Raw genomic sequence first — 26,885 nt, 5'->3', positions numbered from 1 at the left:
AAGTTTTTTTTTTTTTTTTTTTAACACATTTCAACACCTCTGAAGCTGCAATTGTCCTGAGGAGCCTACTTTCAAAAAGACAAATGGAGGAAGGAGGAACATTGTTCTGTTCTTGACCTGTTCCTGGGCTAAGAAATAGGAGTATTTGGCAATACCAGTCTTCTCTCCCATTGGCCATTACTAGTTGACTAATAGCTACAGACAAAAGCACAGAGGTGCCCCTAAAGGAGGAAAAAATGAAAAAACTCTGAATCTGATCAGCTCTATAGAGAAATGTGTGATTAGGCAAGAACTGGATGGCAGACGGGGGAGAGACACAGGCTCCCTTCTCTGCCAGCAGCAATGCTCTGTGCAGGACTGGAAAGGATCAGTGAAAGGATAACTGAAGTTAGTGGATCAGAACGGCACGGTTTGCATGGTCCAGACTGATCTATACTCTCTTGCAAGTTTACAGGACTGTTGATCAACTTGTTCATGTCTTAGATGAACACTGACTTCAGCAGTGTAATAGAGTGTGAAAACTGGAAAGCCTAGGCTGTCCATCATTGGACGTGAAGCCAGTGTCAGAGAATCTTGCATGGAGCACTTTGGAGAACTGCAGCTCTGCTATTGTGCGCCTTCTGATGTGCTACAGATATTTTCTTTTTAAAGGAAAAACTGGATTATTTCCTGCAGCCATGAGCCATTTTTCTTGTCTGTCTGTAAATCACTAACTTGTTCTTTTCTCCTTGGTAAGCCCTTATGATTCACAACCTTCTTTCTGTCTGGATTGGGAGATATATTAAGGTGGGGAAGTGACTAAGTGGAGGAAAAATCTGCTCTTAGTCTGATCAATCATTTTGTAACACCCTCTAATAAATGTACTTGCTTACATATGGCACAGTCTAATGAAGCATGGCATTCTGGGCTAAATACCTCCTTAGTATAGCTTTTAAACTTTATTGAGCTTGACTCACCAATACTGATGCTGTGCTTGGTTGCAGTGCAAAAACGGAAATGCTAGACAAACTGTTAGGATGAAGTGTCAGGGTTCTCAACGTGCTTCCTCGCCCCCTTTTTCCTGGAAGGGTGTTTTTTTCTGCATGTTGCCTCTGAGAATAATTAAGTGTATTTTTTTTCACCTTCCGAATATGTTCTTCTAGAATAGTGGATTTAAAACAATAATCTGTATCTGTTAACTCAATATATTAAGTGTGTTCTCAGACTGGCTGCTGGAGGGACAAGACAGTTCTCATTATTTCAGTATTTTTCTCTATTAAATTCAGGACTTGGTTTTGTTGTAGGAGGATCATAATCCACAGGACTTATAGAATTATGGCAAACTATTCTGAAGGCACCTTGTAAGGAAGTAAGGCAATTCCATTGCTGACAAATTCAAGCAACATCAGATTGCCCAACGTTAAAGTAGCGATACAAAAACCACACAGAACTTAGTGCTCCAGTGCATCCTCTTGAAGAAAAACCGTTGTTCTATTAGTATGACAACTCACTGTGCAACCTCTGTCTAGTTAGAAATGATAGACCTGGAGGGATTTGTACATATGTATTAAAAGGAAGGGTTTACTTAACGGAGCAGTACGCAGACACTTTGGTGAATGGTTGACCTGTTCATGTGCAAGGAAGCAAGGGGCAGAAGTCTTTGTACAGGCATCTTTAGAAACGCTTCCTCTCTTGTGTACAACCTTGCGGAAGTTGACCAATGGTGTATCTGTGCAGCAAAACTGACTCTATGAACTGATGCTCTAGATACATTGATAGCCTAAAAAAAGAGGTAGTAACAGTGACCCCTGGTCAAAAAAGGGTCAGCAAATCCAATTTTTTCACAGAAGAATGACAATAAATTTGCATAATATTTATTATAACTGTATGAAAGTATTTTAAAGTGAACTTGAAACTGGAAGAAAATTTCCATTCTCATCCCTTCCTCCTTATTTTGAAGAAAGACTTATCTGCTCTTGTTGCCTCCCCATTGGATATCGGAGGCATGGATATAGTTTTAGATTAGTTTTTTTTTTTCTTTTTCTTTTCTCCGTGCTTTCATGTTGTGTCTTGAACATGCAGCTTTAAGGTTGTTAGAGTAGTTTTTCTGAAGGTGGAAACTCGAAAGTTCAAGGTTCTTAATGAACTCTGCTCCTGCAACTTCCTTAAAGGTAGATCAGTTATTTTTCTGTCTTTGGATGGGTAAGAGGTTTTAACTTGAGAAATTGTGTCCTATAATGAAAAAATTTATTTCTATTCAACTTACTTGTAACATGAGTTTTATTTCTGTTGGGGTCTGAAAGAAATTAGATAGTATTGTCCATTAAAACCTCTAGCTGGCTGATCTGATTAATATCTGACTACTGAAATAGATCTTCTGGTAATTGTATGTGTCATGAAAGCAAAATTTGCCTTAAAAGGTGGATTTGTTGAGAGAAACTCACTAGTACCGTAGCTTATAGTGCAGCTGAGACAACAGAATACTCAAAACGTCTATGCCACAGCAAGGTGCAAAATCAAGACATGCAATTTTTCTTTTGTTATTTAAACTACAAATGTAGTTTAACTACCATATGTTGTATATCAAATTTAAGATAACTGTGTTCTACATCAGACTTAAAAGTTCCAAAGCTCAAACATCAGTAACTATATTGCCAACATCTGGTTATTTCATATGCCCCACGTATATCTGTCTATATGTTAAGGAAATGTAAAACACTTTTCAAAAGTGTTTCTTTTTCTTATCTATTGTATTGAGTGGATGATGAGAACTTTAGTTGAGATAGATCAAATCCAGTCTTTGTGTTCAGAGCTTTGTGACTACTGTTATCCTCACTGAAATATCAGGACCTGAGATCACCCCAAGATGAGAAACCTTTCTTCTAGTTCTGAAAATGTGCTGTGTGAGCAACTTCTTGTTGTTGCGGTATCTGTGTCTTCCACCAAGGAACTCTTAGCAGCTGAATTTGGTTGCATTGGTAAAATAAAGAAAGCAGTGTAAGAGCAGTGAAATGGTTATATGCTAGGCAATATCAGCTATATCTTAGAGATCCAGAAGTTGCTGTATGAATGAACTGTATATCATGCATGACTGCTCATTTTGTGAGCTGCCTCAAACAAGTGCTATGAGTAAGGTTACTAGCAGTTTGGATAGTGTGATCTGAAAATGTTACTTGTAATACCTGAAAGCTCTGATTCTATGGTCAGGAAGGTGGTGGGCTTTGAGAGAGTTCTTATTCAGCTCCATAAAATATTATATCACTGAAACAAGAAAATACTTGAATAAGCAGTATGTCTTAGCCCTCCAACCTGTAGCTCTGTTGTGCTGCTATGCTCATGGGAGTTGGACTGTAAAATAAAATACTCCTTCCCAGAATACTGAGTGGGCAGGCTTTCCTTGTTGCTGTAACATTAGCGCTCTGCTCCCAAAGGCCAGCAAATAACCTCTCATCTGAACTCGATGCTCAAAAAAATCAAAAAGTGTTTAGTGTTTTATGAAGTCATCTTTGTGTTTTTAGTAAAGCCCTAAACTGCACCTCAAACTCATGGCATTCTGGACCAACCCCCTACAGGCCTGGAAGCAATAAGTTCTAGAAAAACAAAACCTCCCTAAACTGAAGACCAACGACTTGGGAGTTTCTCACTCGTCTATTGGCATGCTGCTGCAAGTGTTACAGGCCATGTGAAATCTCTAGAAACTGATATCTTCTGCACTGATGGGCAAAATATATGTATAGGGTGTTGTGGTGACAGTCATACATGTGGAAGTGAGTTTAGATTCAAAAAAAAAAAAAAACCCAATTTTTTGCGTTATCTTGCTCGGTGGTTTGTTACTAACATCTCAAGCTGAGTGCCGACTGCAAGCTCCAATTCATTAACTTTATATTATACTTGGTGCCTGTATCCCTTTGCACACCCAATAGAATAGGGTGGAGATGCCTTTCATATGAAGGGTGACATTTGCACATTTACAATTTCAACTGTCAGAGTATATCACTATAGTGTCTATATTGAATGTCTAGACCAAAAGACAGAGCAAACAAAGACTGAGTAGCTTCCAAATCACCCGAACATCAGAGCAATCACCTGAAGATGAGATGAAGTTCTGAACAGTACTTGCTTCAGCATCATACACAGGAAGTGTGACATTATCTTCGTGGTTGCTCTGACAAATGCTAAATAATCAAATAGAAATCTGACTAAAGTCTGTACTGCTTCCCCTTTACTGCTTAAGTTCTGACAAGTTTAATATGCAGAATTTCTGTCTTGCGCAGAGGTGAACCAAGTACTGTGCAAAGTCTCTTTTGCCCCTAAGGACGAAGTTAACTTATTTAGGGGTGACTAGCCACTTTTCCCATGGCTAAGCTTTGAAAGCTGTCTCTCACTTGCACTGTAAAAAGTTGGTTGTTTTTGGACATTGAACCCCTCAAATTCCTATAAGGTATTTTGAATTTAAGATTCATTGAAATCATAGCTTGCTTCTCAGTCAGCTGGTTTCCTTCATTTTGAGGGAGGGGTGTGTTACGTTACCCTTTTCTATGCATCTTGCTATTGTATGCTGTATTACTCGCTTTTTTAGAGTTATGCTTATCCCTCTTTCTCTATCTCCAAACATTTTGGTCTCAAAAAATTGTCATAGAAGACTTTCAGTGAGATATATTTACAATATTACAATGACAGCTTTAATTTGGTAGTGTTTGGAAGGCGCTTCGAAAATAATTCGGATCTGAAGGGATTCAGAAAAATCTCATAAAACAAGTGATTTCATTGGTCTGCCGTTCCTTGAAAGAAGGAAGGACTGTTAGATGCATTCATGCGAACCCATCTGTTTTCACAACAAGCTTAGGCAAGACAAATAGTTAGCTGCCCTTACTGCTTCCAGTGTTCTGGAGATGTGCAGTTGAGTGTGAGGTCTCTGCATGCAGGAATGCTAAAGGAGCCCCAGGCTCTGATCACAGTCTGCCAGTCCCATGCTGCTATTCCTTGGCATATGGGAAGAAGGGGAGGGAACCCACACAACAAAAGGCCAACCTCTACACAGCAGGGTTGGGTAAGAGCTAAGCTCTCAAGTTGATTCCCTGAATGTCCCTTGTGGAACAGTGCACCGCAGGCTCCTTGCCTCTGGTTAGTCTAGTAACTTCTGCTGCTTGCTTTCATAAGTTATATTTGTGTGTATGTTGAACTATGCAGGAGCCCTACTCAGCATCTGGGAATTTTTCTTCCTGCTCAGCTGTATTTCTCATTTTGGACCTCTAGCTTTATGAAGACTATTGACAGTTCTGCTTCTGTATACGCTTGGCTGCATAAGGATAGTGAAGGCACCTCTGTTTGTAGAGGAGGTGTAAAGGACCTACATACTTAAACTGTAAATCATGTAGGGAAACTGCTTCTGCCTACTTGATACAATAAGTCAGTTCCTGCCATGAGTGTTATAAAGACTTAAACTAACATGGGGTAGCTTTCTGCAGCCTCTGCATAGAATCATAGAAAAAGTTAAGCTGAAAGAGACATCTGGAAGTCATTTGGTCCAACCTCATACTCGGAGCAGTTGATTCAACTGCTCTAAGTTAGATTGGGTTTTCAGGGTCTTGTTTTGTTTAGTTCTTGACTTTTTGACAAACAACCTTGAAAGTACTTGAACCTGCGGAGCATTGCATAGGTGTTTGGAGGTTCTTAACTTCATCTTCAGAAGCACAGAGGTGGGGGAAAGTAAAAGAGCTAATCAAGTGTAAGGATAAAAATCTGTCAAAAGCAAACCCTTCTTTAAGGAACATATACTATAAACCCAGTAACTATTGAAAGTATCTGGCTCATCCATTCCCTGTGCTAGTGCAGTTGAACCATACAGTGCATCTCTGACTATGTCCAGGCAGTTTATTATAAATGCTTTTCCACAAGAAGTTAATATAGGCCAGAAGATCATGTTAAACTGTTGGAATCCAAGGGTAGTGAGACACTGATGAATTAATAGGTGCCTCCTTGCAATGCTTATTACACTGCTTCAGAAGATGCATCCCTGTAGCAGTCTGGGAATAGTTAGACTCAGCAGCAGTCCTGGAAACCTAAAGCTTTATTCTGTTCTGTAAACTGTAACCCTATCTTTTTGCAAAACTGTAGGGACATCTAGACTTCATCAAAGGCTTCCAGGTATAAAAACTGTTCAGGTAGCTATAACTTTTTTTTTTTTTTAATAGGCTTTGCTGGAACTCCCTGAAGGGTTAAAGGAAGAAATTAACTGGAGTGGAAGGGGTAAACAAGTGCTTTCATATATTCAGAAGTCTATTTTTTTTCTTCAGTTAGGTCAGGGCCTCTGTGAAAGGCTTCCTGCCCGAAGATGGCAACATGATTCAGAATGTTACTTATTCTTGCACCTGAAATAGTCAAAGTGATACCGTCTACTATAGCCGTTTCTTAACTACTTGGTCTCATTATGGCACCCTCTGCTGTCTGCCTGATCTACACAATGCCTAAGTAGTATCTGCCAGTTCTGCGCATCGTAAGGGTGGTGTGTGATGCGCCTGTGCTTAAAAGGAAGACATGTTATTAGTTCTTCCTTAACCAGAGGGATTGCCAGCCATTTAGCAATCTCTTCCCCTGTGTATCTAGATGTTAAATGATACCTGAAGTTTATCAGGCTTTCTCTTCAAATAGCCTGGTTTCGAACAGCAATGTCTATAAAGCGGTGTATGAGAACGTGGACTTGGAGTGTGTGTTTAATGGCAGCCTTTAATAAACTGGATCAACTTGTCTCCATGTTTAAGTCCTTTAATGGCTTGCTGCTACTGAAAAGGGGAGGCTTTGCTCCCATCTGCGAGGTCCTGCTTTGCGCTGGCTCTGATAGTCCAACTCGGTGGTGGATCCGTTCTGTTTTGCTATCTCAGCAGAAAACTGGGTTAGAGACATGGGCATGCGTGGCTGGATTGGGAAAAAGTCTCACCAAGGGGTTGAATGAGTACCAGAGCAAGTACAAAGGGTAAGATGGGAATGCCAGGGAGTGAGGAATAAGAAGCAGTTAAATAGCTTGGCCTATCTTGTGCAGTTGTGCCCAGAGCCATCTTACCCTTCCCCTTCTGTATCACCTGTACCGTACTAATGTCCTTGCCTCAGTGCAGTGAGGGGGACCAGTGAACCGATTCTGCTGGGAAAATAACAGAAGAGTTATTTTCAGCCTGATTCATTCTTTGGTCCTGCTTGTTGCACAGTCATGTGAGTGCTAATACTGATCCAAAGAAGGCAATGGGAACGTGCAGCATGGTGACAGGCCCTTTGGGACGATTTGCAATGGTGGTGGGACTGCACCCGTGGTGTGCTGGTGCTGCTCTTTGGGGGTTCCCGCAGGCAGCTCTACCCCCATTCCCAAGCCTTTTGGGACAGGCAGTTCTGTGCATCTCAGTGCTGTAGCCACTCTCCTCTATATTAGGAAAGCTCAAGTGCTTGAACTAGATGGAGCTTAAAATAAAAAGGTACTTTGGCAGTCACAAGCTGGTCTCTTATAAACTATGTACAGTCCCAACAGAGCTATTTAAAACCTAAAGTAGTTGGGTGGAGAGGGAAGCAAATGTGGGTGGGGAAACTTGCACCTTAGGGGGAAAAAAAGTGGAGAACTGAGCTGTTTCAGGGAAATCCTGCGTTTTAGGGAACTGTGACCTAAATAGATATGAAGAGGCTGCCACTCCCAAATGACACCCTGTACTGAAAGGAAATTGCAGGATTTGTCTGGCATGCTGGAGATGATAAATGACTGAAAATCACAGGATGATGAAACAGCTTTACCTCACATTTGCCTCTGCCTGCAGTTAAATCTGGAGGGATGGCTCATAGTCTGGGCAGCTGGGTCCTGCAGCAAGGCTGTGTTCTAGCTCCTCAAAGTCTGGCCCTCATTCAGGTGCTCAGTGAGCACTGAGCTGGCCAAGAGCTTGGCGTGCTGCACCCAGGCATTGCTTTGGCTGTGTCCAACAGGCAGACCTGTGTTTAGCTGCCCTTTTTCTGTCATCTGTGAACTGAAATGTCATGTGTCTGTTGGTTGAAGAACAGAAAATCACATGCAACAGATAAGCACCTTTCTGATTTGTTCGTTCAAACGCTAGAATCCTATGGGAAGGAAGGGAGAGCTCGCCGCCACGGCTGCGGTCTTCATGCTGTCTCCCTTGTGAAGCCTGTTAAACGATACGCAGATCTTCTGAGCCTAGTGGTTTTTTGTCTTTTTAAAGTGCCCTCAATTCTAGAAGTTACCTTTTAAAACAATTTCTAACTGTAGGTGGATTTAGAGCCCTTTACATAGGCTCACAAGTTACAGATTAAACCATTCCTTCCCTCAGGTACTTATTATACTCATGCTGCCCCTATGCAGCTCACACTTGACTTGTTAACATCCTGCCCTGATCGTAAGCTACTTTCAGCAAAATAGCTGTTTGTAACTTTGGCAGACGTCCACTGGACACTAGGTTTGGAAAGCTTATTGGCCACCTGAAGATACATCTGGGCTACGAAGCTTGTCTGCTTAACTCCTTGTACTGTTCCTTTGCAGCTGATAAAAAGTACTGGGAAATCCCCTGGCTTTGGAGTGAAGCTGAGGAGGGAAGAACTAGACTAAGCTGAGTTTAGGTGAAAAAGTTGCCGTCTAAGAGTGTTCTCAGAAACCCTGAAACTGTTTCCAGTGCAGGGTGGTGGTGAGAAGTGTTTCATCAGTTCACCTAACGCTCTACCAGCCAGTCATAGCACCAGTGCGCAGCATGCCTTTTGAGGGAAGGGGTGGAACAAGCTCTTTGTTTGTGACCTGTGGTTAGGATTGCCTGGGAGGTGCAGGCAATGGCCGTGAAGAATGTCATACATACCGATGCTGGCATTTCAGACATGCCCACTGCCCTCCTGACTGCCTTTAAGTTGAAGAGCTTTAGCTAGGGAAGTGGTTAGGCTCAGACATGTGAAATGCAACTACCAACCCTACAGTTAAGGTTCAGAAGCCATAATAAATATGCACTGTTTCTTCAGAGAATAGCACCTTCTATTGTGCATGGAGCAAATGGGTGTAAAAAAGTCTCAAAGCTGCCCAGAGTGTAGAATTTGAACAATGGCAACTGCATTTGGCTGGATTTTGCTTTGAGGTTTTGCCCTCTGATCAAAATGTTGTGAGGGAAGGACTGTGTGTGGGCATGTGTGTATTTTAAATCTGCTTCTGGGTTTTGACTAATAAAGGGTGTTTGCTCCACTTAGCCCAAATAATTGCTACAAAAATAGTTATTCTAAAGGTTCTTTTCAAACTGGCTCTAAAGGAATAGCAAATGGCAATGTTATGGCTTGGAAGAGTTACAGGAAAGTAAAGGGCGGGGCGTGAAGAATCTATTTATGAGAGAGGAAATGGCAAAAATAGAGGAATTGACCCATTGCACAAGGTTGCGAATAACTTGTGTAGTAAGTGACATACAAATCCCTGGACTTGATTGTAAATCTGGGGATCCACCCATGGCTTCTTTTACTGGCCCAGTACTCTATCTTGCAGCTTCTCTTGTCAAACTGAAACTTGTTTGCCTTCCAAACAGGGTGGCAAGCTAGTAGCAGCTATGATGTTGAAATAGGTGCTGTTGAAGGATGTGGCTAGTTACTGTCTGCTGGGCTGAAAAGGAAGGAATTATCTCCAAGTAGTTTTAATTTGGAAACTTGTCCATAATGACTTTAACTGTTGGAAGCCGTGCTGGGGGGCAAGAGTGGGAAAGAGGGGTAGGGGAATTCCCTGTCTGCCTTTATATATGTATGTATACATTTTTGAATGACTTACTTTGTAGTAACACTCTTATAAAGCGGAACCTTTATTCCTGAAAAAGCTGCCTGAGACCCCAAATTTAGTCACTAAATAAATTGGGTAAATGATGTCCCCAGAGTCGTGAAATCCCCGACTCTCCAACTCATGAAGAAGCACTGACATAGACCAGGCCTTTCATGGCTCTGTATTCTTACATTAGTAGTACGTGCTTGCTAGCGCTATTGGAAGGAGAGAGCTCTGTACCTTCAAGATCCTGACTGTGAAAATAACAGATTTTTTTCTCCAGAGGGGTGGGGGAGAATTGGCTGAAGGCAGCCTCTCAAGTAAGGCAACTGAAAACATCAGCCCCTTTGAGTATGGGATAGACTTGTCTGAAGCCCTCTTGTGAGTTGTGTGAACATGCTGCCAAGGAAAGCTCTTCATGGGGATGCTTTGCCCTTTGGGTAACAAGTTTGGTTCTCCACTGCTTGAAACGGGGAAGCCTTGGCCTATGTAAGGATGATGCCTGAACTAGACTCCCTGACTTAATGTGGGTAACTGATATCTGGACTGGTGGACAAGTCCTGCAGGGAGGCTCAACTCTGCCCATAATCAGACCCCTCAGATTATTAGGGGAAGTTCAACAGGGAGGGAGTCGTGGCTTCTGACACCTGGTCTTGAGAACCATGAAAGCAACAAAGTACTGCTATGCTATTCTGCTCTGAAGGCATGACCTCTGAAATGGCAGCAGGTGTCTTCAAGGAAACTGTCCTTTTCATAGGAGCTTTCCTGTTTACCAGGAGCTGTATGGAAGAATTAATTTTCCTTATCAACGGGAGTTAAGCAGCCCAAATCTATCCCATAATGGGAGGATGGGAATAATGCAGTAGTGGTAAGGGTCTAAATGCTATAGTTGATGGAATAAGATGATACAGTAAGATGATATAGCATATTGATACACTGTTTTTAGAGTGCTTAAACTAATTTTTGATGATAGGTTTGTGAGGAGATCCCTCATAGGAAGGAAGAATTGAAATGCAGACCATCTTGTCCATGGCCCTATCACAGACAGGCACTGGTAGAGAAAAGATTCAGAATCTGTGCCTGTCTCTGTTGCCCTTCCGATAAGGGTGGTCATGGTAACTAGTAGCTCTTGCTACTGCTCTGGAGTACTGCTCGGTTTCAAGTACAGGTAGACTTTCTACAATAAGAGGTTGTTCTGCTGGGAACAAACAGCATGGATCCTTCACTGATATGCCTCTTCAAATAACTTAATCTTTGTTCTTTTTGCTTTTGTTAACCTATGGCATTCAGTTCTAGCGTACAGCTCATCTGCTCATCTTCCTGCCACCTCTAATCTAAGGAGTCTTTAACTGCGTAGAATGCATATTTTCATAAACATCTGTTATAGATGGCTATTGCTGGGCATAAGTAGAGAGGTCTTTCTCTTCAGCTAGAAGAATCCACAGCTACGGCAAGAAGGACCTGGGAGAGATTTCTTGAGGGAGTTTGGTCACTCTGCCAACATGCTGAATTGTAATTGAATATGATTCAGTGCAGTCTTACTGCACTGATTCTTGCCAAATAAAAACAGCTGATGGATATTGAGATGATATTCCCATGAACTGCCGAAAGGAGTGAAGGAAAAGGAGGGGAAACACTTCCTTGTGTCAGGAGGAGTGCGCTTCTCAAGATTCTTCTGATTAGTACTTGGCTGAAGGACAGTGTCTGCACAAAGTGGTCAAGCAGAGGATTAAACAGGTAGTAAACATTGGCCATTAAAGCAGAAATTCTGCAGAGTTAAACTTGCAAAATCACTTGGTGAGTCCTAGCGTTTCTTGAAAAAACCCTTCTGGAGTTCTATTTTATGTTTATGTGGGCAAGCTACTTGCTGTTTTAACCATAGCTTCCAAAATAATCTCCTGTGGCAACAGCCACACACATATGTATTTGGGGCTCTAACACTGCAGTGTGGTAGGGTTTGTATTAGGACAAATCGCTGTCTTTCCTTTTTGAAACTAACTGCTTTAGCCTTATATTTTATACTAGATTTTTCATGCAAATTCAATGAATCTTTTTTTCCTTATCCTTTTCAGGAATAGGAATTGGCTCTCAAAAACTGTTAAAATGCTTGCTATAAATTCTATCGGAATGTTCGTATAGGAAATGCTGCTGGAATGGATGCTAGAGTCAGCTTCTTACTTTGAACCTTTTTAGTAGCTAGGGCAAAATTTCTCCGCTTTCCAAGCTCTGCATGGGACAGAGGCACTTCTAAAATACTTTAATGTTAGATACCAACTGCTAGAGTAGGTTAGTTGCAGCACAGCTCTTATTTTAATGGCCCCAATGCTGTAACCAGCTCTCCTCTGACCTGCTGATGATAGTAAATGAGTGTAAAGGTATGTTTTCTGGAAGAAGTGGACAGAAAACTTTCTGCACTGGCAACACCCACCTCAGTGCCTCTGCTGAAGTGAGATAAAATGTCAGATGCACGCTTGTGTCACAGGGCACGTCTGGTTTCCTCCAGCTCAGGCGTTCCCTCCTCCACCCTTTCTCAGTTCAGTTTCTGCAAGTAGGCTCTTCAAAGCTGCAAACTTTCTCAGTCTTGAATGCAGTTACTGTGGCTCACTTCCTGTGGCAGCTTTTTAGCCCCGCTGTTCTCAAACATTTGGCTCTTCAGAAGCTGTGTGAAAGCTGCAGCTTGCTTCCCCCGTGGGCCATCTTGCCTTGCTCGTGACTTAGGGTAACCAGAGGAGCGTTGAGGGGGACATGGCTGTAATGTGGCTTTGTTAAAGTGTGGCTCCGTAGTGGGTTTGCCTCTAAACCGGCTTGCTGCTGTGCTCCTTCACAGGGAAAGAGCAGGACCACATATTTAGCCAGATCACTTCCCTGACCTGTCTTGTTAGTGCTCGTGCTGGTGGGGACAGGGCTGGATAGTGAAGCTGGAGAGAGGGAGGCTGCAGTGGCTGCACCTTGGGTTAGCATGTACTGTCGTGGAACAGGGCACAGCTTGCTGCACCGTTACTGGCTTCGGAGGATACCAGAGTTGCCAGTACTTGTGTCCTTCCGAGATGTGAACTGGTGGTGCCTTCTCCCAATTTTCCTTCAGTTTATCATATAGGAGCAAGTAGGGTGAACAACAATCATATTGCCACAGAGTGATCTGCTGTTTTCTTAATTTTAATTCAAACACTGACCTTAGTATATGTTTAATTGAAGGTGCAGTGCTCAGCCCTATCTACCTGTTGACTTAAAATGAAGAAAATATTTTTGTAAATGGACCTATTAATACACATGGTACACCTCGGATAGAGCAGTGTATTGCATATGGGGCTATAGTGCTTTGCCCATAAGCCGGTGGTTACACGCATGTTGGATCACGTTTGTAGTTTAGCTGGGGAGTGCTTTGCCTGACCATAATCTTGCTATTTCTTCTCTAGGTCACTCAGCAGCAGTATGTACTTTCCAGTAAAACTGGAGGATGCTACCAGCTCCTCACTCTTTTTGAGCTTTAGAGCCTGGTGATGTATACTTTGTAGCACACTGGACGTACAGTTTCTCCTAGTCTTCTACAACGGTGGTGGTGGTGGTGAGGATAAGGGAACAGGGCAGAAAAAATATTTGCTGCTGAAGCTCGTAAGTGGAATTTTTTTCTGTGCTTGCACAGTGCTGCTGCTGATGTTTCTGCTCAGCTTTTTCCAGATACTGGTTGAGCCCATTAATTGAGATCAAGTATCTAGTCCCATGCTCTGCTTGCCTCTGGTTGCTTAATAGGAAGCCTGTCCTCCTTCTGCAAGTTTTTTAATTTAGTTTTATAGATATGAACTCACATTTCTTTCAGTAAATGGCTCTGAAGCGTGGATGAGATTTTACTATAAGCCTCAGACCTGCCATTCTTGTTGAGTCCAAGACTCTTACGATTGGCGATTTTAATGCTGTAATGACAGCCACATGCCTCTTGTTCATGTAAAGTCATCTGACACTTGTAATGTTAGACTAACTTTAAATGGTGGCTGGGTGCATAAGGTACCATAACCTGTAAGAAAGGCAGTAAGCTACCAGATCCCTAGGAAGCTCAGTATCCTCAGAAATTTGGTCCTCAATCTACAGCTAATTGTCCTGTGTCACCTCTTAACATAGAGCAGGTGCAGAAAGTAGGGACACATTTATAACTAGCATATTATTGAAGGGTGCGGTCAACTCCAAATCTCTCTGGCTTTGTCAGAAATGAAATTAAAAGTAGCCCCAGTTGAATAACTGATCATAACATCTGCAAAATCAGCTAAGATGCTGTGGTGTCACATGCACAAGGAAGGCAGAGGGGATGCGTGGGGAAAGGACAAGTCTTAAGGGTTTCTTGTATGAAAGGTAAAAGCTTTAAGATGATGATTTTTGCTTGTGTCCCCTTTTAGTTTTTCAGTTGAAGATGACTACAGTCTATATGTTCAAAAAAGCTCAGTCTTCATGTAATATCAGTTTTTTGTCTTCAGACTATGCATTAAAATCATCAGAGGTTCTTGTAAGAGGGGAGTTCCTATTACTGGCTGTAGCGAGCTACCAAAACAAAGCAAAGACAGAATAAATGCCTGGAAGGGGGATTTTATAATGCGTATTATGTAGCACAGAAGTGGTACTTCTGGTTCTCTGATACTGAGTGCCTCAAAGGTGGACAAGCCCCTCCTTTATTATATTATGGTGGATTTATTCAAAACGGCATAGTGGGGTGGGAACGGGGCAGCTTCCGTGGCCTGTGTGGCTCCCTGCCTCAGTCAGATGAGGGATGTTGTTGGCCCTGAATGGAGGGGTGGGGGTGGGAAGGGCTGCCGAGTTCCAGGCAGCCGTTTGGAGGGTTAATATTTCCTCCTTGGGCTGCAGCGCGTGGGGGTCAGGCTGGTGGCTTGGGTGGGCCTGCTGCTGTTGTGTTCTCTGATGAGCTTAGGACTATGAAAAGGCCCTTTAAGACTGCTAGAAGGGGGCTTGGTTTAATTAAATGTAATCCCTTCAGAAATTGCAAGCACTTTCATATGACCTGAGTCCAGCCTCACTCGACACACAAAGGACCCGGGACTGTTCTCAGAGGAGCGCTGGCACTCGGAAAAGAGCCAGATGTCTGTGAGTATTGCAGGTGCTGCAGGTGGGAGCCTTACTTCTGTGGATCCTTTTAGACCTGAGCAGAGCAAGAAGCCACGGTGTGTTCTGTGGGTCGGCGAGCAGCTCCTGTCCTTTCAGCAGGGCATTGGGTGTACAAGGTGGCAGGGCCCAGGTTAGCGGATCTGCTCCGTTAGAAGTGCTGAGAAGCATCTGACCTCTGGGAAGCACTTGGGAGTTTGTGGTTAGGTTAGTTGTGCAATTCTCATTGTACTGTTGTTAGTCTTGCTGAAAGCCAAAACTGGGCAGATTTTTAGATTATTAGGGTGCTGATGAGATCTTGAGTTCTTCATGCAACTTTCTTGGGTTTACCATATTTCTCTGGTTAGGACTGTTGGTACTGATCACAGAATCACAGAATGGTTGAGGTTGGAAGGGACCTCTGGAGATCATCTAGTCCAACCTCCCTGCTCAAGCAGGGACCTCTAGAGCATATTGCCCAGGGTCACATCCAGACGGGTTTTGAATATCCCCAGCGAAGGAGACTCCACCACCTCTCTGGGCAACCTGTTCCAGTGCTCTGTCACCCTCAGAGTCAAGAAGTTTTTCCTCAGGTTTAGATGGAACTTCCTGTGGTTCATGATGCATGATGTTAGTCTGCTATCTTTCCCTACAGTAACTTCTGGGTGAACAGATGCCCTAAAATATATAGGGTCTATAAAGATGAAGGAATGGCCTGGAATTTCTCTTCAATTAGGCTTGCTCCTTTTCCATAGCAGTTAAATGAGCGATGAAGTATGACTTTTCCCAAATACAGTGCAATTTTCTCTGGCAGTTGTCTGATTGGTGGCATAAACCTGGGAAACATTAGTATCTGAGGCTTGAAGCCTACAGGCTAGCAGTGTATAACAGCCTCCATGCATTCAGGAAATCCAGGGAGGAAAGAAGTTTTAATAACTCAAGGTCAAGGTTTTGTAGAAGTGATACTCTGTTGTGCTGACTCTGCCTGTTACTCTAACATTAATTTCCTAGTTCTGTTCCTGTCTCAAAGTTTATGGCAAACAATTATCTGTTCTGCTTCTTACACTGCTTAACATACTGGAGTACTAGTACCAGTAATAACAGCTGTTGTTTAATATGATGGTGTCAGTCTTTCCTGTTTGTCCTTCCATATACTCCTATAAACTATCCTCTTAGGAAGTAGTTACAGCAGGTTATTAATAGGATTCATTCAAAGATCTGAAAAATAACTGATAACCGTTGCTACTAGTAAAACTTCTTGAGAATCTCAGGTGAAAAGCAGGACTGGAAGGTGTATGGGGAAAGTTAAAACTTTTTAGAAGACCTGCTGTAAATCTTAACAGTGGTACCGGGTGCCTATCTCCTGCCATCTGCTAGACGCTGCTGTGGGAAGAGGTGGTGGTACCCTGTGAAGGCTTTTGAATATCAAAAGGAGCTTGGCACTGGGGCAACGTCCAATCCATGCAAAAGGCTCTGTCTGTGCAGGAGGTCTTGCCCTTGCCACAACTGCTGTGCTTGGCAGCTGGAAGCTCTTTAACGGGTTGTGGTAGGGAGAATCTGTAGCCCTGCTTTGACTGGTAAAACAATAGCAATTCCTCAAATAGAGAAGAGAGAGAATTACTAGGTTTCTGGCTCTTTCCTGTAACTGTTGTTATGAAATGAATCAGTTAATTTTTTTTTCTTGAGGACTTTTTAGCTTGTTGAGTATAAAGTTCCCTGCCGAAATATTTAAGTTTTCTTCTTACATGCAAGGTAGACTCCTCTGGAAGCACTTCATGCAATATTGTTAGCTGTTTGTATGCAAAGTAATATATTAAATGATAATGGAAAAACAAATGAAGCCTCTCTATAGAGGACCGCTACTAGGATAAAACTTTTGCTAGTTTAAGATCTAAGTAGAATTTCAAGGGTGGCAGATGTTTGGATGCAGTTCTGAGTACACTATAAATGTGAAGATGAATGAGCTCAGTGGGTTGCTTTAAATACAACTTCAGTTTAACTTACTGCATTAGAATAGTATTTTTGGTAAAGTTGTTAATGATGAAATTCAGTAGGTTCTCCAACAGCACTTCCTGAGTGTTGAGGGCTTAAGACAAAAGTTTACTAACAGCCAATTTCAGAAAATGGGTGTAGTGTACTTAGAGATCAGTGCTGGCGCTGTGGACCTTGTGCTCTGATCAGTGGGGGGTAATGTCTTTCTCACTGTTACACTTTTGATATTAGTGATAGGAGTGTGCCTTCCCTGTCTGGACTTGCAGAGCAGGAATTGTGTATGCTTGGCAGTCCATGCTGGTTATCATTTTGAGGAGCAGTTTATTCTGCTCACAAACCAAACAGTAAGCATACTGATGGCTGTGCCAGTCCTCAAATGAAGGCGTTAATGGGGAATCAGTTTGGCTCTTTTGCAGCCTTACCTAGTCTCCGTGTCTGCCTGGCTGCGTTCTGGAGCATTCAGTTTAGTGGTCTTGCTGTATTTCCCTGGGAAAATAATTGGATTTTTCAGTCATCCCTTATCTTGTTATGGGGTGGAGAGGCAGTGCCTGCAGAGAAAGGGACTGTACAGTGCCTTTGATTCAGGACTATCAGGACTAGCAGTTTACCATTCCTGCACTGTTACTTGGAAGCAAAGTTTTTATTCTGAGCTGGGAAGAGAGCTCTCATACAAACACTACTGCTGTTTCTCATGGGGATGAGGCAAACTTATGCCTAGTACTTCATAGATGCTAGGGTATTTAGCCTAGGGAAACCTCATTTGGATGGTTTGGAAATACGAAGTTCGAAAGATTAATGCTAATTAATCTTGAGGTTATTCCTGCTTAGAATCAACATTGGTAAATTAGATTAATGCACTTGGCAGGGTAACTCACAAGGAACAAAGCAAACAGAAGAGTCTAAGTTATGGTGGGACTGGATTATGCTGGCTTTTCCCAGTATAGCACTTTATCTATTGTATGTCTCTTGTGTAACTTCCATATTGGGCAGTGCTCAGCTGGGAATGCCTCAGTAAGGTGATTCAGTAAAAGTAAGGTTTCAGATGAATCAGGAGAACGGAGTCAGTGCCAGGCACTGCATGTTGCTTTCTCAGGGAGAGATTATAAGCAGTCCACGGATCTTTTGATATGTAGGTTGCCCCTGAGAGCTGCAGGCAGAACACAAGATCACAGTGAAATTGACTTTCCCCGGTGTAAGGTGGTCCCTGGATGTCTTTCAGAACCAAGCTCCCTGGGTCCTTGGTTTCTCAGCCTTTTTATGTGCTAGAAGAACCAATTTGGATTTTCTGCACCAGGACTTAAGCTCTTGAACTGAAACAAAACACCCTACTTAGGCTGCATCTGCTCTGAGGTGTTGTTTCATGTCTCTTATCGGCTAACTGGGAGTGGAGAGCAGTGCCTCCCACCACCTGAAACGGTGCAATCATCACTTTGCTTTGTCGAGTCACAACAAGTGGCTCAAAAAAACAGCTTAGCAGCATATGGGAAAAAAATTCTTCCCTGTATGTTGTTTCCACACCAGTAAGGCTTACAAAGCTCAAACTTACAGCAACCTACTTCTCAGCCCAATATGAAATTGCTACAAAACCAGTGGTTAAAATGTCACTGATGCATCCCAGGACATGCTTTCCCTCAATCAGTCCCTTGACGGTTAACATCGGTGCTCTATTTAATGTGTTGTTATAACTTTGTTCAGATCAGGGAAGCTAACATTACCGGGGTGTGGTTCTGTAAAGCACAAGCATGTTTCCTGTGGTATCTTAGCTCATGCAAGCCTCTGAAATAGCACAGCCTGAACTGTGAGGACAGATCTCATTCGAGACTTCGTCACTGCTCCTAATCCTGAGGTTGCTGCTCATCTTGAGCACAAAGGGCTTCTTCTAGGGGCAAATGTAAATCTCCTGCTACTAAATGTAGTAATTGAAGGACTATAACTGGTAAGGTAGCATAAGTGCTCTTAAGTGAGTGACACTGAAGGAATTTTGCTGGTTCCAACATGTATCTTTGTTGGCACACTAAAATAAGGTCCCACGTCTTACAATAAGATTTCTGCATGAATTACATATTCTGTAAGAATGCTTATTTTGAAGCAGCTTTATTTTAATTTTTAGGCTCTGATTTGGAGTGTTGCTTAAAAGCTATTCAGGCCCAAGATGGAAAGAGCTGGCCACAAATGTTTCAGTTCTGTTTTCTAGCACTTTGACCACGCGCAGATGTTTTAGTGTTCAATCACCTGTGCAGATGTTATCAGCCAGCAGTAGTTACTGGATTTTATCCTTAAACAGTGGAGCAAAAGGACTATTTTCCTTCTTTGGTCACTGGTGCAGTAACAGTGGTTAAAGAGAAAAAGAAAGACTTAAAAATAAACAATTAAAAAAAAAAACTTGTTGCTTAGCAGCTTGTTTAGTGTAACCCATCTTATACTTAGAAGTGATTTACAGGCACCTTCGCCCTCACTGGTGTGTATTCTAGGCAAGGCAGAGGTACAAGTCAGCAATTTCTGGCTACCTGTGCAAGAGACAACTTCCAAGTATAATTAACAAAGTTTTTAGCTAAAGGGGCCCTCAGCAATTCTAGGAAGCAGTTAGATTCCTGGTTTACCAAAGCACTGTAAAATCTGCCGGCTGTCAACATCTAGATTCTGGAGAGACTAGCTATGGGAAGGTATAGCAAGAAATCCTAAGACAACTGCATGCTCTTGGAAGCTGCTGGTTGTAAAACAAAGCTTGACAGCTTATGAGTCCACGCTCTTTGCTCTTCCCTTACTGCTTCAATGGGATGGTTGTTTCTCAGTTCAACTTCATTGTGTCAGAAGGTTCAGAGGGTTTCAAAAAGAACTTATTCCTGGTCTGTTTGTTCATTATCTTTGCTCCAACATGGTCTGATGTATCTCCCTGCTACGGTCAGAACTGCAACTCTTTTTGTCTTCAACTTTGCTGTGCTAAGCCTACCTTAACCTCTTATAGGATATGCTTAGATTTGTAGCTAAACTTAGAACGAGAAAACCCCTAGCTTCATCACCAGGTGATACCAACTACCAAATAGTGGTGTGACTAGTACCAGGCTGCAGTAGACTTATTGCAAAACTTTGAGATATATTTGGGTGTAGCAGTCTCTTTTTGCACTTGACTCGGTCTTAACTACCTAAGTCCTTGTTGTTTATGAACAAATTTGATTGTAGGTCCTTTGCATTGTAGGTTCTTCTGATGTCTTAAGTAAAATAGATAGATATGAAATTTGTCCATGTACTCAGTAGAAATAAGGGGAACTGAATTGGCTGCTTTCATAGCAGTATTGGGTGGTTCCCTGAATATTTCTCTGCTTATTCTTGCTTTTTTAGTCTCTAGTGTCATGTGGTTAAAATCTAGTCTAAATTTGAATTTGAGTTTTTACTAAAACTGTCCACAGCATACGCCTTCCCTGCCCTCCCCCTTTGCCCAGAGAAGAGAAAGCTTGCAGGGAGGGATAAGAGGATTGGTTGCACTGAAGAGCAAATAAATCAGGATTTGGTGGTGCAGGCTATTTTGGCTGTTGGTAAGGAAGAGAATGATGAATGTAGTGCCTGTGTGCTGGGGATTGGTGCACTGGCAATCTCGACTGCATAACTTTGTTTTGAAACTTTGCTTTGATGGAAAAGCGTTAGAACACAGTTTGTTCTAAAACTATTTCTGGTTTGTATACATCAGCTGTAAAGCATTTTTTCTTCCCTTTTCAATTGATGGGAATGCAAATAGAAATGAATTCTCAAACACCTTGGTGTATCTGAGGGCCTTAAAATTAGCCTAGTCAAAACTTAGCAGTCATCCCCATGTTCAGGCAGGAGTGTTTCTGTCTATTCCTAAGAATCTGCATAAGGTTTTCCAGCAATGTTCAGGAGTTGTGAATAGGATCAGCACTGTTTTACAGCCGCCTTTGAGGGGAAGAGCCTTTGCTGGTTAAACTATTGGCGTGTCCTTAAGATGTACTGATGTTTTCCTGCTTCTGTGAGATGAAATTGCAAACTTCCTTGCTGCTGTTCCCTTTTCACTTTCATTTTACATGTGAAAACATGCTTACAAGACTTCACCGTTGAGATAGTGCATCGTAGAACGTGTCTTTTAAATGACAATTCATGATCTTATGTCTGTCTTGCTTTTTATGTCAGAGGCCTAATATTGTTATGAAATCTTAACTGCATAGTAAGCTACACCTAAATCATTTCTTCAGTGTTTACAGAGATCTTCCTCCTTCCAGAAGGACCTGGAGGTCAGTAGATGGCTGTCTTGGGATTATTCTGCTGTCCTGTGAAGTGTCTGCACTTATTAGTGCATGTGTTAGTTCAGTATGCATTCTTTTTGCCTTAGCACGTAAGGTCATCCTTGCATTCTGTCTGTTTTGCATCCTGCCCTCTGAGTATGCCAGGGACTGTGCCTTATTTGCCCAAATATCCATGGAGACTAGAACAATATTGTTCTATATCCATTGGCCTTCTGCAATAGGCTAAGTTCTTAATGCTTCCTGGGACTTCTCTGACATTTGTCCTTCAAGTGGAAGAACTTGGATGTCTGGTTGTGTGCATCAAGGTCTGGAACATCTTTACTTTAGTGAAAGCTGCTGAGATATTCTATGCTCAGAAAGCTAAGCTCATAAACTGTAACCGACTGTCTCGCATGTGGCAATATTAGTTGGGGTAGAATAAACTCTTATCCTGCAAAACAGGAAGGTTTATGTTCTCCTAGTAAACTGTTAAGAGCTGGGAATGCTTTTCTGGCAGAAGGCTTGTAACTGCTGGCAGTGGAGCTTCCGGAGGCTTGGGAGCTGGTCCCTAGCTGGAGACAGATGTGGCTTTTCTTTACTTGGCGCCTGTGTTGTAATGATGCATCTTCTGTCTTCCAGATCAGTGTGCGCGTTACCACCATGGATGCTGAGCTGGAGTTTGCCATCCAGCCCAACACTACAGGGAAGCAACTCTTTGATCAGGTAAGTGATGGAGCTGCAGAAGACCTACAGTTGGTACTGATGATGTGATTTCCTTGAGACAATAGTAAACACTTTCTTAAGGGCTTCAAAGATTAAACAATAGTATAGTATCCTCAAGAGAACTCAGCATAATCAAAAATTACATACTTTTCTCAAAACTAATGCACTCTTTTAGCTCCGGGAGTTCTGGAGCCTGTTTTGACCCCTAAGAAACTCAACTGTTGCTGTATCTCATCAGGAGGATTGGAAAGCAGTAGGTGTCTGTGATAATTCATAAAATAGGAACTGTCTTGTAGGGGAGCTAAGCTTTCGTTGGTTGGCTTATGTTCACGTGTTGTATAATGGATTTCAAAGAGCAGTTGGTCTCTGGAACAGAAGCAGAGTTGGGGTTTCAAATGTTGCTGCAACTCTTAAGTGCAGGTGAAACAATGTTCTGTCTGATACTGCCATCAGGCTCTGAGGGAAATCTTTGTAAAAAAGTTATGTACTGTGTTGTGTTGAGCTGTCTTCATCTGGGTGCCTAAGCCTTCCTCTGCATTCACTGGCTGGGCAGATTTCCTCTTACTTTGGGCCAAACAGAAGCAGGGAGACGTGTGCAGCCCAAACTTGGAGCAGCTGAAGAGGGATGTTACCAATTGCAGCTGTTGAAACTTTGACAGGCCCCACTAAATGTCTAGGCTGTAATCCCAAAGGCCATATCTAGGCAACTGCCTTCCCCTCAGAGCATCTGTTTCACTAGCGAGTGAGGCAGTCTTGTCTTGCAGATAGCAGAGGCTTTGTCAGCTCACTGAGGAAGAGGTCAAGCCTTTGCTACTTGGAGAGGAATCTGAACAAGTTAATAGCTTAAGGAAAAGGAGTCTTAGAGTAATGACAAGGTGAAGGAACTGCCAGACCAGACATGTCAACATGGGTGTGGTTCAGCAGTGCTAGATGTTCTGGGGCCAGCTTTACGTTGCACCAGTTTTAATGAAGAAAGTTAAGTTGAGGGCTGACCTACCCATGGAAGTCAGCTATCTCATTTGGGTCCAGAAACCTATGTTATTCACTCTTTTATTTTTAACCACAACAGCTGCTACTTCGTCTCATACTCGTCTGGGTGATTCAACACTAGGTAACGCAGTGCTCTCTGCAGCCCAGCCCTGAGAGAAAGGGGAGCAGGGTGAGATCCTAGTCTCTTGGTAAAGAACACCCTTTCACAACGGGAAAGGCAAGTAAGGCTTTCAGGAAGGTGCTCAGTTGCATTGTAGTTTCTCAGCTGTCTGCATATTATCGCATAGGTCAGTGGCTCCCAGACTTGAGATCACATGGGGCTAAAAGAAGTCTGATTCATTTGGTAACGGAATTGAGTGCTGGATTCTGCCTAGAATTCATGTGCACAACATACCACAGTTAGTTTTATTGGAATATGCTTCCATAACATGATTTAACATACTCCAACTTCATCAAAAGGTGAGCTATTATTTTTTTTTGGGGGGGGGGGGAGGGTCCCCTCAGTTGGATGCTTCTTTGTGATTATTTTTCTATATCTAATTTCTGACACAGTTATCCAAATAAAGCAGCTGGTGCTAAAAAAGCACTACTACTGACTTCAGTGGTATTTCTACTCTGCAAGTGAATTTTTCAGTCAGCTCGTGTCCATCTGCAGCTTTGCAGCTTTTGCCGCCCTTGACGTAGAGCACAAACTGAAATTGTAGTGCCAAACTTGGACTTGAGCAACTTGTCTGTATTTGAGAAGCATCGGATCATGCTTCTTGTATGGGAACTTTTCATGTCTTAGTAATTGATTTCACTCATTTGTGTCATGCTCTTGACCAGCTGTATGTGCTCCTCTCTGCAATGCATTTCACACTGCACCTGTCTAAACAGAAGTTTTATTTTGTTTTTCCATGGTAAACATTGTGTGAAGGGAGAAAACAAACACGACTGCAGAACTAAGTTTCTGAGCTGCTAATGTAAATGAGGCAGGGTTTGCTTCAGCTGGCCTGGGTTGTAGGTGGAGTTGCGAGAGGGAGGGAAGAGGAACTAAAGAAATACTGTAGCTTCAAGTGCAGAGGAAAAGAAAATGTATTATGTCTAAAGCTAACTTATAAATGTAAGCTATTTCTAAAAGGTCCAGTGTACACCACTTCTTGAAACTGTCCGCGTATCATAGACTTGCTTGGATGAGTGCTGTAGCCACAAGAATTAAGCCGTTTTCTGTTGTTTAGCACACAAGATTTCTTTGTAGTGCTACACATACACATACACATGTAGTGCTTTTGGTTCTTGATAGGACTAATCTTGAAATGACTGTCCTGGAGCCTCACCCGTGACTGAGTGTAGGCTTTGACTACGTGATTCAAGACCTACACAGCAGTGATTCAGAAGGGAGGTAGAAAGAGCACTGCTCTGCCAGGGCTCGGGAGTGCAGGGAGCTGGCAGTACATGTGGGGGTGTCAAGTGTTCCATCTTTGGGATGGATTAAGGCACTTTGGAGGCTACTGCTATGTCAGTGGATCAGTGGGGAAGGTAATCCTAGCTTCTGTTACTGACCTGCAGTTTAATAAGTGGCTCTGGATAATTAAGGAAACTGTGAAGGAAGTACCTATTCAGCTTCTGCCACAATGGGAAACTTTTCATTCTGGCCCTAGAATACAAATACACACCGGCCTGCTTATTTCTTGATGGGAAATCCAAGGCTCTTCCCTATTGCAGAAGAGATTTTTAGTCAGACTTCCACAGTAAATGAGGCTACAGTTATTGGGGAGGGGGAGAGCAGGTACTTCTGGTGTATGGACGTGCTCAAACAAATTCTTAATCTTTGCATAAAGAGCTACCTGAATACCAAACGAAAACATGAGTGCTTCCAGTGAGCCTATAGTAAATAACTAGACTTGCTTGGTTAATATCAGGACAGGGCTTGAGCCATCTTAAACTACTGGGCTATGAAACTTACTGATCAGCATATGACAAGTCTTACTGAGTGTGAGGTGATGAAAGGATCCAATAACAAGGAGCCTCTGGTATTTAGTTATCAAAGATATCAAAGATCATCTGGAGGCAAAGACATGAACAGGGGGAGCTCTTCTGTGCCAACCGTGTAGATGCAAATGCTGCTCTCCACTGTAACCAGATCAGGTGACACGTTGCAACCAAATCGCCTCATCTCCTGGCCCATTCTCAACAGATTGCTATAGGCTTCTTACTCTTCCATAAACTTTCCTTTCCTTGGTTTTATAAAGTGCTGTGCTTTCATCTATACTGACTTTACCCTTAATTATTTGTTCTCCTCCACCCTCCTGTCTCGGTTCGCTGCCCTCTAAAACTAACACCTGCTGACCTCACTCTTTAGAGCATTTAGGCAAAGTGAGGTCTTGTAGCTTAGCCACTTTTTTTTTCCTGTCTTCTCTTTCTTAAAAAAATTTTTACGCTGTCAGCTGGCACATACCCAGTATGTTTCAAATGTCTGAGCCAGTGTCTAGATTAGTTCCTGCAAAAAGGCTAGCTGAGCTATTCTCCCTGCTGACATTGTTAATGGGCACTAAGCAATAGCTGCTGTCTGGTTAATAGTCTGCTCACTGTGTCTCATCCTGAGAAGGTCTTGGGTCCCATGGTGGGATGTATAAGAACAAGGTTATAGCTATCTGTATTCTGATTGCCTTAAATTAGAACGTGCTCCGGCAATTGCTAATCTAGTATTTTCTGTATGATACTGGTGCTAAGCAGTGGCTGCCTTCATCAAGGCTTTTGGGGGGTAGGGCGAGTTTCTCTGTAAGGCTATCTTAAGGTTTTGCTGTTGCAGCATATAGACTTTCTGGTGTGAAATCTGATTTTGACCCTTTCCCAGAAGGATATTAAGATGTCTTGATTTTTTATTTTATTTTATTATTTTTTTGCCCTAGAGTACCCTTTCGCTTTGAGTGAACCATTAGATCTGAGTTAGGAAAAGAGGAAGCTACTAACTTTTACCAAAGTTTCTAGCTACACAACTATTACAGTGCAGGCAGCTTGCTCAGTAGCATTCAGGCAGTGTCTGTTTCCACCTATTGTGTTTAAAGGTGGAATAAATATGTTTGTTATCCTGCACTTACTTGCCCACTCTGAATAGGATTTAAAGGATTTCTGGAAAGCTTCTATCTAGTTAATGGCTTCATGAGGAAGAGCAGTTTGAGGCTGTAGAGATAAAGTTCCATAGTAATGGTAGGTGAATGGGCTTTTGGGTAGAAATGCTCCCATCTTCCTCTTTCCTGTCTAGTTAAAATGCTAAGGTGAATTTTTGGAGTGACAGAACAAGGCAGATGCTACTCCACTTTGTTAGAAGTCTGCTGCTGCCCCGATGTAGCTGGATCTAGAAATATCCTTATGAGCATAGTAAACAGCATAGTAACAGCATGCTTTATTATTAAAGGTATCTTCCTATACCACTCCCTCCCCTAAGCTTGCAATTATACAGCTTTAGCTTAAATAGCAATTGGTTTTGTAGTTGCTGATGATCAGCTAGAGGTACCTCAAGCCAGATTTGGATGCCTGCAAGTTTAAACAAAAATCTGGATTAACTGAGACCAGAGGATTGTACAAGTCTGTCTTCTCCCAGGTTATCTGTCACTGCTTCCACCTTGCATACCTCAACACTAGCTGCTGAGCTCCAGCATGTACTAGCTCACTAGCAAAAATATTAGCTCCACCAAGGGAGAAATGGCATTCCTCAGCTGCTGCTGGTGGATTCAATGAAGAGTTTGAGTATGGGCTGTGCCTACTGGAGGGTGCTGCTTACCCCACTGGCAGTGAATGACCTACTGCCTTACGATACCTTAGCATGCTGCTTTCCTAGGTGTGCAGGGCACAGGTATGGGACTGCAACAGGGGGAGCTGATGGTTTTTCCCTCTTTGATCCTTTTCTGCAGCAAACTGAAATGTAGTTTGACTGGAGACTAGTGTGCAAAGCATTGCATTGCTTAGTACGTCTCCTATATGGGAAAGATTAACGTTATGATACTGCTGTAGATAGCTTTGAAGTCCTGTCCCTCTGTTGTCGGGTTCCCCCCCCCCTTTTTTTTTTTGGAGGCAAACCAATTCTAGCTTTCATCAGTGAGATTTCGTTCTGTTTTCTGTCATCCCAGGCAGAGCTA

General features: G+C 42.5%; 1 protein-coding gene across 1 annotated transcript in view; it reads left to right on the top strand.

Annotated features, from left to right (window-relative positions):
- MSN (moesin) overlaps nucleotides 1-26,885 on the top strand; it is a 56,461-nt gene that overhangs the window by 7,849 nt on the left and 21,727 nt on the right. Inside the window, exon 2 of the mRNA XM_068957714.1 lies at nucleotides 21,694-21,777. Coding sequence (XP_068813815.1) covers nucleotides 21,694-21,777 — 84 coding nt within the window. The remainder of the gene's footprint in view (nucleotides 1-21,693; nucleotides 21,778-26,885) is intronic.

Source organism: Struthio camelus, chromosome 11 (genome assembly GCF_040807025.1).
Source record: "Struthio camelus isolate bStrCam1 chromosome 11, bStrCam1.hap1, whole genome shotgun sequence".
Taxonomy (NCBI): domain Eukaryota; kingdom Metazoa; phylum Chordata; class Aves; order Struthioniformes; family Struthionidae; genus Struthio; species Struthio camelus.
Note: the sequence above shows the minus strand (reverse complement) of the source record. Positions and strands in the feature narration are given on the sequence as shown.